The 15,698-nt window shown below is 37.7% G+C and overlaps 1 protein-coding gene across 2 annotated transcripts in view; it reads left to right on the top strand.

Annotated features, from left to right (window-relative positions):
• The window catches only part of SYT16 (synaptotagmin 16), a 115,555-nt gene extending 100,095 nt beyond the window's left edge, over positions 1 to 15,460 (top strand). For both annotated transcript variants that reach the window (XM_032623273.1, XM_032623274.1), the window contains exon 6: positions 14,325 to 15,460. In XM_032623273.1, the coding sequence (XP_032479164.1) occupies positions 14,325 to 14,638 (314 nt within the window). In that variant the 3' untranslated portion in view covers positions 14,639 to 15,460. The remainder of the gene's footprint in view (positions 1 to 14,324) is intronic.
• The last annotated feature ends 238 nt before the right edge of the window (positions 15,461 to 15,698 follow it).

The following is a 15,698-nucleotide window of genomic DNA, read 5'->3' on the forward strand; positions in this document are numbered from 1 at the left end:
TTCCCCAGCCTCTCAGCATGTGCATGATTAGCCACATGTGATAATTACGTCCTAAATGATAATACTTACAGCAGCAGCTCATTAACCTTGTTAGGTACTCACAATAGCAGAGACTAGAGGAAGGAAAAACAAAAAAGCAAATCAAGCTGGCTCGTGTTTAGTGTGAAGAACAAGTGGGATGCAGGGGGGTACACTCTACAGATGGAAGGCAGGGGAAAAATGGACTACATGGAAATGAACAGATATAGGACATACCACCTTCTTTTAAAGCTAAGTATAGCGAGTACTTACTAATAGCCATTATGTGCTTAGAATTAGGGCCAATTCATATGAAGATTTGTATGTGGCAATAACTTATTGATTGCATATGGGATATTCCTATACTTACATCATCTCATTTAATTCTCACAACAATATCAAAGTTAGAAAATCTGAAAAGCAACAGGGGAGAAAATACAGTTACCATGGTATGTGAGTTATATCTCAATAAAGCTGCTTTTTAAAAAAAAAAAAACAGCTTTCTGCAGAAGAATGACAGACTAAGGACAGGCTTATTAACAGCAACGATAGAAAGCTGAGGACAAGGGGGGGAATATCATCAAAGAGAAAAAAGTACTCTCAACTTACTATTCTTTTCGAGTGAAGGAAGAATAAAGATCTTTTTCACAAAGTTTGAAAGGGTTTATCAGTGGAAGAGCTACTAACTGATGTTATTTCAGGGAGAAAGAAATCGAACTTAGAAGGAAGTAGTGAAGTGCAAGAAAGGAAAATGAACAACAAGAACAAAAAGATCAACATGTAGGTAAAGGTAAGCATGTATAAACTGCATAAAGCAGAAACAGCAATAGTAGGAAACATGCCGAATGTTGGAACTACAACAACAACGTGGAAATGAAATTCCGGGCAGGAATAACATGAAGGATACGAAGGGGAGATAGAAATCAAAGAATTCTAAGGTACTTATGTTGCTTAAAAAGAGGGTAGACATATTGATTCATTTTAGACATTAAGTCAAGTGTACATGTTAAAATTTCCAACTTTCAAACCAGTAGGGAGGCTAAATTAGAATAAAGAAAATTCAGTTAATCCAATAGAAAGCAGAAAGAGATATTTAAAAGCCTAGAAAATGCAGAATAGATAGCACAAACCAAAACAATAAAAATAAATCAAAATATATCAGTGATCATAATAAATGTAAAGGGACTAAGACTGCTATGTAAAAGGTAGATATAACATTAGATTAATATTTCTCTTCCTCCCAATCTTTCCCTGTCCCCCTCCTCACATCCTCTCACATATACTGCAATTTATATTGCGCCCACATAGCCTCACAATGTATAAGAAAAAGAAATACTAATTACCAACAAATTGGGTTTAGTTCAGGAATGCAAGAATGACTTAATATTAGGAAAATCTACTGCAGTTCACATACCAATTGATTTATGAGAAAACCTGATCATGTCAATAGTTGCAAAAGAAGCTCTTGATAAAATGCACTATCCATTATTGATAAAAATAACTCAAAGCAGAGGAATAATAGAAGGTGTATTCATATAGACTAGGCTATGATGCAACGACAAATTCTGCAGAGTTCGTGGCTTAACAGCAAAGGTTTCTTTCTCCCTTGCATCACAGTCCAAAGTAAAGCAGGTGCCTCTCCTCTAAGCTGTGACTAAGGCATACAGGTTCTTTCCATTTAATGAGGTGATAATATTATATTCAAAATGTGACCTGCTTTGTTGTCATGGAAGGGGAAGAGACGGGGGAGTGGTTGCCTATAGCTGTGATTGAAGGTGATATTTACCACTTCTCATATTCTATTATTCAAACCTCAGTCACATGGCTCAGTCAACTAAAATCTGGTGTGAAGCCTACATCCTTAATTTGATACTTAACCTGAGTCACTATCACATTATTCCCCTAAGAAGGTTTACTGGGCCTTTGTTGTTTGAAGCCTTTTAAAATCCGTCTCTTACTGTTTGGAGGTCTGGAAGCAAGGAACTTTTCCAACCACAGAAGGGTCTGAATTTCAGGATTCTCTTTTTCCTTGCACATTGGTCAGTTCTTTCCCAAGCTTACTTTTCACCCTCACCCCCCAAATAAAGCTAGTAGTACAAATACACACTTCTAACGTTCTGTTTTTCAGTCTGTTTCCTTAGTTGTATAAACATTAGGCATGTGCTCTTCCTTCCAAGTTATAGTAGATGGTGGTTTTACTATCACATAATATGGATTATGGATCTCCATTGTTCTAGCCTCTGATAATTAGTTTCTTCATCACCTGGCACCCAACTTCTAGGCCAGTGGTCATTCTTGTGTTTTTATTTTGGTAGCATTCCAGTTCAGATTACCAGTTACTATATCAGTCACATTTTGTCAGGAAAATACAAAATAGGTATTTTGAGTCAGAAGTTGTTTCTTACAGGTTTTAAGCATGGGAAGGCTTGTGATAAATGTCAAGAAAGCTCTCCAGGAAATCCAGAAGTATAGGTATCACAGGAAAGATGCCAGTACAGTCTGAGCTGTGTACATATGAAAGGGATGATTCTCATAAGGATGTTTGAACACCATGGGGGAAAACCCTAATTTGTCATCTGCTTGCTAATGCCTGTACACATGCCTGCAACTGGGACTAGAGGGCTGTGGCAACGCTTTCCTTCTACTTTCCAGTCTCATACAAGTTGCTTTCATTAGTGGACTCTAACTGGGATTGTACTGCAAGAGATTCAGGGGAATGTAATTTTATGTTTCGTAAGGGAAAGAGCTTAGAAAGGTAGAAATGGTATTAAATATCAACAACTAGTTTGTGTAACGGAAGGGAACTTGCTTAACCTTGATAGTGGGTGTTTTAAGAAAATAGACACTAGCCATCATTCTTAATCCTGCAATCCCCTTAAAGTCAAGAATGAAGTAAGGGTTCCCACTGGCATCACTCTCACTCAGCATTAGACTGGAAACTCAAGGCAATTCAGTAGAATAAGAAAAAGAAATAAAAATTAAAGCTTGAGAGGAGGAAACAAAACTGCCATTATTTGTAGAAAATATGATTGTCTACATTAAAAATACAAAAAAACCTATAATTTTAAACTAATAACATTCTTTTAAATACAAACTTGTTTTCTTATACGTCAAGGACAGTTAGAAAGTGGAGTTTTAACACATGGATATTTACAAAAGTAACAGTACCTATAGTACCAAAGGATAACATTAATAAAAGATGAGTAAGAAAATTATTTTTAAAATCACAACACTGTTTGAAAGACACAAAAGAAAACTAAATAGATAAACCATGTTCATTGTTTAGTATAATCTATATTGTGAAAATAACAGCTTTCCCCAAATTAATCTATATACCCAGTATGATCCCAATCAAAATCCCCACAGATTTTTTTTGGTGTATTTTTTTTTTCTTTTTAAAAAAAGAGTTTGACAAACTGATTCTCAAATTCATATGCAAGAGCCAATTAAATGAAGTAAGAGCTTAAAATAACTAAAATAGCTTTTAAAAAGATGATAGAAGGATTCTACTGAGCAGATCAAAATATATTCTAAAATGATAAATATTATCAAGTTAGGGGAAGGACACTAAAGCTGAACACGATATCTGATCGACATTATATTACAAATCAGCTGGGAGATAATGGGCTATTAAATGAATAATGCTTCCCATATAGGAAAAAATAATTAGATCCCTACTTTATACCACACACAAAGATCAGTTTAAGGTGGATTAAAGATCAGATGTGGAAAACAAACTCTTAAGACTCATAGGAGAAATGTGGAAGACTGTTGGGTTTGGGTAGGATTTCTTAAACAATTTTTTAAAATATATCAACTGAAAAAGAAAACATTGATAAATATGACTCCACAAAAACTTAAAGCATTTATACTACAGAAGTTACTACACAGAGGAAAAGGATAAGTTACAGGCAGGGAGAAGATATTAGCAATAAAAATAACAAGATTTTGTCTCTAGAATTTGTAAAGAGCCAGTAATCTACTTCTAGGTATGTATTAGAGAAATTCTCAAATATTGGTATAATGTAAAATATAGAAAGATGTTCACTGAAATCTTTTCACTTCTTGGTTATTATAAGCAATTAAAATGTCCATTAATTAAGATTATGAATAAATTGTGGTTTATTAATATACTGGAACATTATACAGTACTTGAATCACAGGTGTATATATAATATAGGTAATAAAAAATTTAATGCTGAATGCAAAAAAGGCAAGTTTTGGGAGGACATACAGTAAAACATTAAATACTTCTTAAATGTGCAAAATACTGTTAAGTGTATTTTGGATATCTTTATTTACAGCTATTTATATAGTGAAAGGCTAAAAACATACATGAAGATGATGAGCTGCAAATCCAGGAGAGGAATTACTCTAGTGATAGAGCAAACCAAACAGGATCTAGGAGGGATACTCAAGGATCTTCAATTATAACACTTTATTTCCTAAAAATCAAACAAAAAGCAAAAAGGTCCATAGTAAATACAACAAATGCTAAATATCACAAGTCTGCATACTTGGGTATGTGTACTATTATTCTCTCTTATGTATGTTGAAAATATTTTATAATTGTGAATACATTAGAAGCTAAGGGGAGGTTAAATGACCAAATTCTTTCCCTTACCCAAAGAATCATGGTGCCACACTCCCACCCCCTCCCCGAGGCTGAGTCTATTACAATTGGTAGACCGTCATGCTGCCCACTGGCAGGTGTCTTGTATGAGCTATTTAACTAACTATTGTGGTTAGTTAAATAGTTAGGTATTATATTGTTCCTTTGGAAAAATGACTTCTGAGTCCCAAATGATGTAATTTTGTGCCATGATATATTGGAGATATTTTACTGTCATAATTTTTTTGGTGCATGTGGTATCTTCCTTTATGGAGAAAGAGACAAGTGACCCATAGAGCAGTTGGCAGGCTGGGTCAGAAGAACAGCATCCATGACGATCTAGGGATCGGGACCCATTCAGCCTGTTGTTGATGGTTTTGACACCAATAGGTGTCTGAATCATCAGCAGAAGATAAATACTGCTCGGTGGGAGGAGGAACCAAGATGGCAGAGTAGAAGGCCATGCTCTCACTCCCTCTTGCGAGAACACCAGAATCACAACTAGCTGCTGGACAATCATTGACAGGAAGACACTGGAACTCACCGGAAAAGATACCCCACATCCAAAGACAAAGGAGAAGCCACAATGAGATGGTAGGAGGGGAGCAATCACAGTAAAATCAAATCCCATAACTGGTGGGTGGGTGACTCACAGACTGGAGAACACATACCACGGAAGTCCACCCACTGGAGTGAGAGTTCTGAGCTCCATGTCAGACTTCGCAACCTGGGGGTCCGGCAACGGGAGGAGGAATTCCTAGAGAATCAGACTTGGAAGCCTAGTGGGAATTGATTGCAGGACTTCGACAGGACTGGGAGAAACAGAGACTCCACTCTTCGAGGACACACACAAAGTAGTGTGTGTATCGGGACCCAGGGGAAGGAGCAGTGACCCCAGGGGAGACTGAACCAGACCTACCTGCTAGTGTTTGAGGGTCTCCTGCAGAGGCCAGGGGGTGGGCTGTGGCTCACCGTAGGGACAAGGACACTGGCAGTAGAAGTTCTGGGAAGTATTCCTTGGCATGAGCCCTCCTAGAGTCTGTCATTAACCCCACCAAAGAGCCCAGGTAGGCTCCAGTGTTGGGTTGCCTCAGGCTAAACAAGCAACAGGGAGGGAACCCAGACCCGCCCATCAACAGTCAAGTGGATTAGAGTTTTACTGAGCTCTGCCCACCAAAGCAACAGTCAGCTCTACCCACCACCAGTCCCTCCCATCAAGCCTCTTAGATAGCCTCATCCACCAGAGGGCAGACAGCAGAAGCAAGAACTACAATCCTGCAGCCTGTGGAACAAAAAACACATTCACAGAAAGATAGACAAAATGAAAAGGCAGACAGCTATGTACCAGAGGAAAGAACAAGATAAACCCCCAAAAAAACAACTAAATGAAGTGGAGATGGGCAACCTTCCAGAAAAAGAATTCAGAATGATGACAGTGGAGATGATCCAGGACCTCGGAAAAAGACTGGAGGCAAAGATCGAGAAGATGCAAGAAATGTTTAATGAAGCCCTAGAAGAATTAAAGAACAAACAAACAGAAATGAACAATACAATAACTGAAATGAAAACTACACTAGAAGGAATCAATAGCAGAATAACTGAGTCAGAAGAACAGAAAAGTGACCTGGAAGACAGAATGGTGGAGTTCACTGCTGTGTAACAGACTAAAGAAAAAAGAATGAAAACAACTGAAGACAGCCTAAGAGACTTCTGAGACAACATTAAATGCAACAACATCCGCATTATAGGGGTCCCAGAAGGAGAAGAGAGAGAAAAAGGACCAGAGAAAATATTTGAAGAGATGATAGTCAAAAACTTCCCTAACAAGGGAAAGGAAATAGCCACCTAAGTCCAGGAAGCACAGAGAATCCCATAAAGGATAAACCCAAGGAGAAACACGCCGAGACACACAGTAATCAAATTGGCAAAAATTAAAGACAAAGAAAAATTACTGAAAACAGCAAGGGGAAAATGACAAATAACATACAAGGGAACTCCCATAAGGTTAACAGCTGATTTCTCACCAGAAACTCTACAAGCCAGAAGGGAGTGGCATGATATACTTAAAATGATGAAAGGGAAGAATTTACAACCAAGATTACTCTACCCAGCAAGGATCACATTCAGATTCCATGGAGAAATCAAAAGCCTTACAGACAAGCAAAAGCTAAGAGAATTCATCACCACCAAGCCAGCTCTACAACAAATGCTAAAGGAACTTCTCTAAGTGGGAAACACAAGAGAAGAAAAGGACCTACAAAAACAAACCCAAAACAATTAAGAAAATGGTCATAGGAACATACATATCAATAATTACCTTAAATGTGAATGGATTAAATGCTCCAACCAAAAGACACAGACTTGCTGAATGGATACAAAAACAAGACCCATCTATATGCTGTCTACAAGAGACCCACTTCAGACCTAGGGACACATACAGACTGAAAGTGGGGATGGAAAAAGATATTCCATGCAAATGGAAATCAAAAGAAATCTGGAGTAGCTATACTCATATCAGATAAAATAGACTTTAAAATAAAGAATGTTACAAGAGACAAGGAAGGACACTACATAATGTTAAAGGGATCAATCCAAGAAGGAGACATAACAATTATAAATATATATGCACCCAACATAGGAGCATCTCAGTACATAAGGCAACTGCTACTGGCTATAAAAGAGGAAATCGACAGCAATACAATAATAGTGGAGGACTTTAACACCTCACTTACACCAGTGGACAGATCATCCAAAATGAAAATAAATAAGGAAACAAGCTTTAAATGACACAATAGACCAGATAGATTTAATTAATATTTATAGGACATTCCATCCAAAAACAGATTACACTTTCTTCTCAAGTGCGCACGGAACATTCTCCAGGATAGATGTCATCTTGGGTGACAAATCAAGCCTCAGTAAATTTAAGAAAATTGAAATCATTTCAAGCATCTTTTCTGACCACAACGCTATGAGATTAGAAATGAATTACAGGGAAAACAACGTAAACACATGGAGGCTAAACAATACGTTACTAAATAATCAAGAGATCACTGAAGAAATCAAAGAGGAAATCAATACCTAGAGACAGATGACAATGAAAACACGACAATCCAAAACCTATGGGATGCAGCAAAAGCAGTTCTAAGAGGGAAGTTTATAGCTATACAAGCCTACCTCAAGAAAACAAGAAAAATCTCAAGTAAACAATCTAACCTTACACCTAGAGGAACTAGAGAAAGAAGAACAAACAAAACCCAAAATTAGCAGAAGGAAAGAAATCATAAAGGTCAGAGCAGAAATAAATGAAATAGGAACAAAGAAAACAACAGCAAAGATCAATAAAACTAAAAGCTGGTTCTTTGAGAAGATCAACAAAATTGATAAACCATTAGCCAGACTGATCAAGAAAAATAGGGAGAGGACTCAAATCAATAAAATTAGAAATGCAAAAGGAGAGGTTAAAACAGACACCGCAGAACTCTATGCCAATAAAATGGACAACCTGGAAGAAATGGACAAATTCTTAGAAAGGTATAACCTTCCAAGACTGAACCATGAAGAAACAGAAAATATGAACAGACCAATCACAAGTAATGAAACTGTGGATAAAAATCTTCCAACAACAAAAGTCCGGGACCAGATGGCCTCACAGGTGAATTCTGTCAAACCTTTAGAGAAGAGCTAACACCCATCCTTCTCAAACTCTTCCAAAAAATTGCGGGGGAAGGAACACTCCCAAACTCATTCTATGAGGCCACCATCACCCTGATACCAAGACCAGACAAAGATTCTACAAAAAAAGAAAATTACAGACCAATATCACTGATGAATATAGATGCAAAAATCCTCAACAAAATACTAGCAAACAGAATCCAACAACACATTAAAAGGATCATAGACCACGGTCAAGTGGGATTTATCCCAGGGATGCAAGGATTCTTCAATATATGCAAATCAATCAATGTGATACACCATATTAACAAATTGAAGAATAAAAACCATATGATCATCTCAATAGATGCAGAAAAAGCTTTTGACAAAATTCGACACCCATTCTTGATAAAAACTCTCCAGAAAGTGGGCATAGAGGGAACCTACCTCAACATAATAAAGGCCATATATAACAAACCCACAGAAAACATCATTCTCAATGGTGAAAAACTGATAGCGTTTCCTCTAAGGTCAGGAACGAGACAAGGACGTCTGCTCTCACCACTATTTTTTTTTTTTTTTTTTTTTTTTATGCGTTACGCGGGCCTCTCGCTGTTGTGGCCTCTCCCGTTGCGGAGGACGCGCAGGCTCAGCGGCCATGGCTCACGGGCCCAGCCGCTCCGCGGCATGTGGGATCTTCCCAGACCGGGGCACGAACCCGTGTCCCCTGCATCGGCAGGCGGACTCTCAACCACTGCGCCACCTACGGAAGCCCCTCACCACTATTATTCAACATAGTTTTGGAAGTCCTAGCCATGGCAATCAGAGAATAAAAAGCAATGAAAGGAATACAAATTGGAAAAGAAGAAGTAAAACTGTCACTGTTTGCAGATGACATCATACTATACATAGAGAATCCTAAAAATGCCACCAGAAAACTACTAGAGCTAATCAAGGAATTTGGTAAAGTTGCAGGATAAAAAATTAATGCACTGAAATCTCCTGCATTCCTATACTTTAATGATGAAAAATCTGAAACAGAAATTATGGTAACACTCCCATTTACCATTGCAACAAAAAGAATAAAATACCTAGGAATAAACCTACCTAGTGAGACAAAAGACCTGTATGCGGAAAACTATAAAACACTGATAAAAGAAATTAAAGATGATACCAACAGATGGAGAGATATACCATGTTCTTGGATTGGAAGAATCAGTATTGTGAAAATGACTCTACTACCCAAAGGAATCTACAGATTCAATGCAATCCCTATCAAATTACCAATGGCAGTTTTTATGGAACTAGAACAAAAAGTCTTAAAATTTGTATGGAGACATAAAAGACCCCGAATAGCCAAAGCAGTCTTGAGGGAAAGAAGCGGAGCTGGAGGAATCAGACTCCCTGACTTCAGACTATACTACAAAGCTACAGTAATCAAACAATATGGTACTGGCACAAAAACAGAAACATAGATTAATGGAACAAGATAGAAAGCCCAGAGATAAACCCACACACCTATGGTCCACTAATCTATGACAAAGGAGGCAAAGATATACAATGGTGAAAAGGCAGTCTCTTCAATAAGTGGTGCTGGGAAAACTGGACAGCTACATGTAAAAGAATGAAATTAGAACACTCCCTAACACCATACACAAAAATAAACTCAAACTGGATTAGAGACCTAAATGTAAGACTGGACACTATAAAACTCTTAGAGGAAAGCATAGGAAGAACACTGTTTGACATAATCACAGGAAGATCTTTTATGACCCACCTCCTAGAGTAATGGAAATAAAAAGAAAAATAAATAAATGGGACCTAATGAAAACTCAAAGCTTTTGCACAACAAGGGAAACCATAAACAAGATGAAAGGACAACCCTCAGAATGGGAGAAAATATTTGCAAACGAATCAGTGGACAAAGGATTAATCTCCAAAATATATAAACAGCTCATGCAGCTCAATATTAAAAAAACAAAGAACCCAATCCAAAGACTGGCAGAAGACCCAAATAGACATTTCTCCAAGAAGACATACAGATAGCCGTGAAGCACATGAAAAGCTGCTCAACATCACTAATTACTAGAGAAATGCAAGTCAAAACTACAATGAGGTATCACCTCACACCAGTTAGAATGGGCTTCAACAGAAAATCTATAAACAACAAATGCTGGAGAGGGTGTGGAGAAAAGGGAACCCTCTTGCACTGTTGGTGGGAATGTAAATTGATACAACCACTATGGAGAACAGTATGGAGGTTCCTTAAAAAACTAAAAATAGAAATACCATATGATCCAGCAATCCCACTACCGGGCATATACCCGGAGAAAACCATAGTTCAAAAAGACACATGCACCCCAGTGTTCATTGCAGCACTATTTACAATAGCCAGGTCATGGAAGCAACCTAAATGCCCGTCGACAGATGAATGGATAAAGAAGTTGTACATGTATACAATGAAATATTAACCATAAAAAGGAACGAAATTGAGTCATTTGTTGAGACATGGATGGATGTAGAGACTGTCATACAGAATGAAGTAAGTCAGAAAGAGAAAAACAAATATCGTATATTAACGCATATATGTGGAACCTAGAAAAATGGTACAGATGAACCGGTTTGCAGGGCAGAAGTTGAGACACAGATGTAGAGAACAAACATATGGACACCAAGGGGGGAAAACTGTGGTGGGGTGGGGATGGTGGTGTGCTGAATTGGGCGATTGGGATTGACATGTATACACTGATGTGTATAAAATTGATGACTAATAAGAACCTGCAGTATAAAAAAACTAACAAACAAAAAACAACTAATGCTATCTTTGAGATATTTGTGGAAATATGCTAATATAAATGTTTCAGATATTACATGAAATTTCTGAAAATCTTATATGTTCTGGTATAATGTTATAAATCATAATTCTAGTTAATACTTTAAAATGTATAATTCAGAAATAACTATATTTCCTTGTCAATTGCATTATTATGAACTTTCATCAAATCTTTAACCATGGTTGTTTTTAAGTCTTTTGTCATTTACAGACAGTTCTGGGTGTACTGTGATGCTTTTGCAAAAATGTTCCTATAAAAGGGTTTCATCTTCAACGAATTCATGGAAAAGACTCTGACAAGTACAGGTTTCTGGTAACTGACTATACTGCTGAACTGAATCAATAAGCATTTTCAGAACTCTAATGGAAAACTGATGAATTCATAAAAGTGCTAACAAAAGATCAAGATGAAAAATAAATTACATGGGACTGAGTGAACTGATGAGGATGATTATAATTTTTATGACTTTCTGTTTTAATAAAAAAAATACTACTCGGTGGTGCTCTGCAGCAAGTATTATCAATTCCAAAGAATTAAAACAGAGCTCACTTAAGTTGCATATTTACTTGACTCTTTCTCTTCCATTCTGACTGGTGCTCATCAGATTAAGTCATTGAACCCCCAAAGACCCCAGCCTTACTCCCCACTATTCCTCACAAGTAGAATTTTCTGGGCACAGCCCTGGGTCACTAAGAATTAAGCACATTATTACAGCCAATAAAAGGTTCCCTTTTGAGCTGGAATGATCAGCAACATTTCTCTTCTTCTGGTCAGGTGTCCTCAGACTGGATTGTTTATAAAATTATTATTTCCCCCTTTTGTCGTACAGGTACAATTCAGCTTCATTGATGGTGGTTTGGGAGTAAGTAGCCTTTCTCATAATTAGAAAATGATCTTCTGACAGGATAAAGCTGGAAATTGCTCTCTTTGTGAAATGAGCAGGTCTTTGTCTGAAAGATTGATTCAATTTTCACTGCCATAACTGGTAGCAGAATTGCCAGACCAGTTTGGTGACTGGATTGAACTTTTCCTACAGGAATTGTGTAGCTGTCCAGCTGCAGAAACACAAGTTCACTCCCCCATTGTTGGTTTTCTGACAGCTTTTTCCATAGAGTAGTTTGAAGAGTGGAGAGCCCTGTTTTTGAGACAGAGGAGTGTTTTTCACACCTGAAGTGTAATTTCACACCTTGTGTTTCTCAGCAGATAACTGCATAAAATAACATATCAAACGAGAATAGAAAAAGATCAACAAAGAAAGAAAACTGCAGGTTGTAATTTGTTTCCTATCTTACAATGCCCTTGTGGAGAACAGTAAATTACAGAGCTCTGGGTTTACACTTTAAAAAGTTTGACTGGTTGTTAGGTGGGAAAGTGAGCAGTAAACACTAATCAGCATTTAGCCTGCATTGAACAGAATGTACAGAATGATAAAATTCGGGAAACACCAGAACTTGTAGATTTTTTTTTAAAGGATAGGACACATAAATTAGTGGTAACATCTGTAGTTAAGAGTAAGTCAAGAAATTGATAAATGATTTTAATAAAAATAGAATTTTCTTAGGATATAATTTTCTTTGTAATTATCCATTCAGGAATTTTAGTAAAAGTAATAGACTATGTTAGTACTTACTTTCTATAAATGACTAAACCTATGATACTAGTCACCATCTCATGGCATTCTAGTGCAGGGGTTATAAAATGAGGGGTTTAGCTCCATTTTGCAAGTTTGAAAACTTAAGTCCAAAAGAAAAAAGAAAGTTGAGCCTCCTGGCTGGTCATAGACATTCATTACAAAATATTTAATATTTACTGAGTGTCTACCACATGTTAGGCATTACCCCAGGCACGGGGGTACAGTGGTAAACAGGGCAGTCTCTCTTTCTCCCATCTGGGAACTGACAGTTTTGCAGACAAGTAAGCAGGCAATGGAAATACTGGGTAATAAGTGCTGAGAGAGGCTAAACTAGATTTTGGTGGAGCCCACAGATGGTCAGCATGGGGGCAAGTGGTCAGCAAAGATTCCAGAATAAGATGACATCCAAACTAAACTAATGAATAGAAGTCACGTGAAGGTAGATATCATTCGGGATATCCGGGCATGTATAGCTTATGCAGAAGTGAAAGGGAAAGACAGCAGAGTGGGTTGGAAGGATAAGGTATTCAGTGTAGTGGGGATGCAGTGTATAAAGGCAATGGTGGTGCATAATGAAACTCGAAGATAAAAGTGTCAGGGTATGTGGTCTATACCGAGAAATTTAGCTTTTATCCTGAGACTAGTGGGATGTATTGAAGGTTTAGTCTTTGTTTATTAGGGAGAGTGACACAACCAGATCTGCATTTTACAAAGACCCCTCTGACAATTCAGTGAGTGGAGATCAGTGAAGAAACTTGCAATAATGCAAGTGGGAAATGCTGGTGACCTGAGCTGATGGTGTACACTGAGAGTTCAGTGGCATTGAGATGCAAGGAAGTGGGTGGATTTGGGAGCTATTGAGGAGGTAGAATCAACAGAACTTGGTGGTTGATTGACTGGACTAGGGGTAAGGAAGCCAGTCTAGTCAAAAATGCCGTCCTGAATTCTGACTTGGGTACTTGAGCAGATGATGCTACCATTCACAGGGCTGGAGAATACTAAAACAGCAAGTTTTTAAGGGTTGGAGACGTGACGAGTGTGAGATGGGATTTCCACAAGAAGAAGTATGATATTCAGTTAGATCTTGAGCTTGGGAGGGAAGTCTAGGCCAGAGATACAGATCTGGTAGTTGTCACTGAGTGGATAACATGGTCCAAAGAATATGTAGAGAATGAGAAGAGAAGAGACTCTTTAGGCATAAACAGCCCTTTGACAATGAAAAGAAAGACACATAGAGCAAAATGTATATTTATAGTTACATAAATAAAATGTGGATGAAGAACTGTGCATGTCCACAAATACCGTTGCACACGTGCCCATGCATGTACATACCCTTGCACATACAGAGCTTCTAATGAACATCAGCAAGGTGCCGCATGAAACATTAAGCATAAAGGTAATAATCCCTTTCCTGAAGAGCTCATGTAAGATGTGTTAGTCCTACAGCAAGTTCCAGGCCTAAAGATGCTGCTCAGTATGTTAAAAAGGAAAAATGTACAGCCCGTGTAGATATTGCAATTAAACTAGCAAAACGGAAGGCACTGATGTTTTCTCATTTCCATTGTTTCCTCAGATACATATGGAAAGCTCTTTCTTCTCAGTTCTGTGGGTCAAGAGATATCCCGCTGCAAGACCTCCATCCGACGTGGTCAGCCCAATCCTGTCTATAAGGAGACCTTTGTTTTCCAGGTGGCCCTCTTTCAGCTCTCTGACGTTACGTTGGTGATTTCTGTGTATAACAGGCGTACCATGAAGCGTAAAGAGATGATTGGTTGGATTGCTCTGGGTCAAAACAGTAGTGGAGGGGAGGAGCAAGACCATTGGGAGGAAATGAAGGAAACCAAAGGGCAGCAGGTCTGCAGGTGGCACACTTTACTCGAATCCTAGGTTTGCCAAGAGGTGTTTGTGGGCCATACCTACCCTGGTGACCCGTGTTTTGAGTACTGATACCAACTCAGTGCTTGCTGGCAGGCTTCTTTTAAAGACAGGCTTTAAGTAGGGATTGGATTCTATAAGACCCTAGGACATTCTGGGGGTGGAGGGATCTTTGGGTTTCTCAAAGGTTTGATTTGGATTTAAATACTGTAATTTTTTTAAAAAGCCCACATGCACTGTCGAGTATACTTTATTGGAAATGTTATTGTAGTTGAGATGAATGATGTTGATTTAATTTCTGTTAATAGGTTATTAAATTTTGGTTCAGGCTATGGAATGAAGCTTCTCTGGCCGTCTCTGCTCCCTTCGATTGCAAGGGAGATGTTAAAAGTTACCGTTTGTAACCACTTGTGTGTAGGAATCAGAATTTTCTTAGTATGGGGCAAAATACTCCAAAATACAGAAATGAACCTGACGCCGAGGTTCATAGAAGAATGTAGCTGTCATCCATAATCCCCTATTTCATGTTTTTCTCTTTATTAAAAAAACCTTCATTTATTTGCCTAACAAATAAGTGTTAAAAACTTACACTTATAAAGCAAATTTGTATGAATTAAATACTCTTTGTTTATCTCACTTATATATTGTGGTTTCCTATGAGATTTGGTTAGGTGACCCATTTTGAAACTAAAAAAGAATTTGAAAACTACTGTTGTAAGACAACCTGTCTCCTTTTGAGTGTGTAAGATTTCAAAATTAAAACTTTCTAGGTTTTTATGCTGTTTTTCTCACCTAATAAATTCTTACAGAATGAGAAGAAAACCGAAAAACCTATTAAGTCATGGAGGTATTGATTTTTCTGAATCTAGTGTTCTCCTAGATTATGCTTTTTCTATATTCAGTACAATATACTCACTCATACATATATTTTGATTCTGTGTTTGCATGTAAACCATACTTTTTTAGTGCCATGTTTTCCATCATCAGAGCATAGTAAATTATATACAATGGATCTTTAATAAATGTTGATTTGATTGACTTAGAAATGAACATGCTATAACACCTGTGAATG

Source organism: Phocoena sinus, chromosome 2, assembly GCF_008692025.1.
Source record: "Phocoena sinus isolate mPhoSin1 chromosome 2, mPhoSin1.pri, whole genome shotgun sequence".
NCBI lineage: Eukaryota > Metazoa > Chordata > Mammalia > Artiodactyla > Phocoenidae > Phocoena > Phocoena sinus.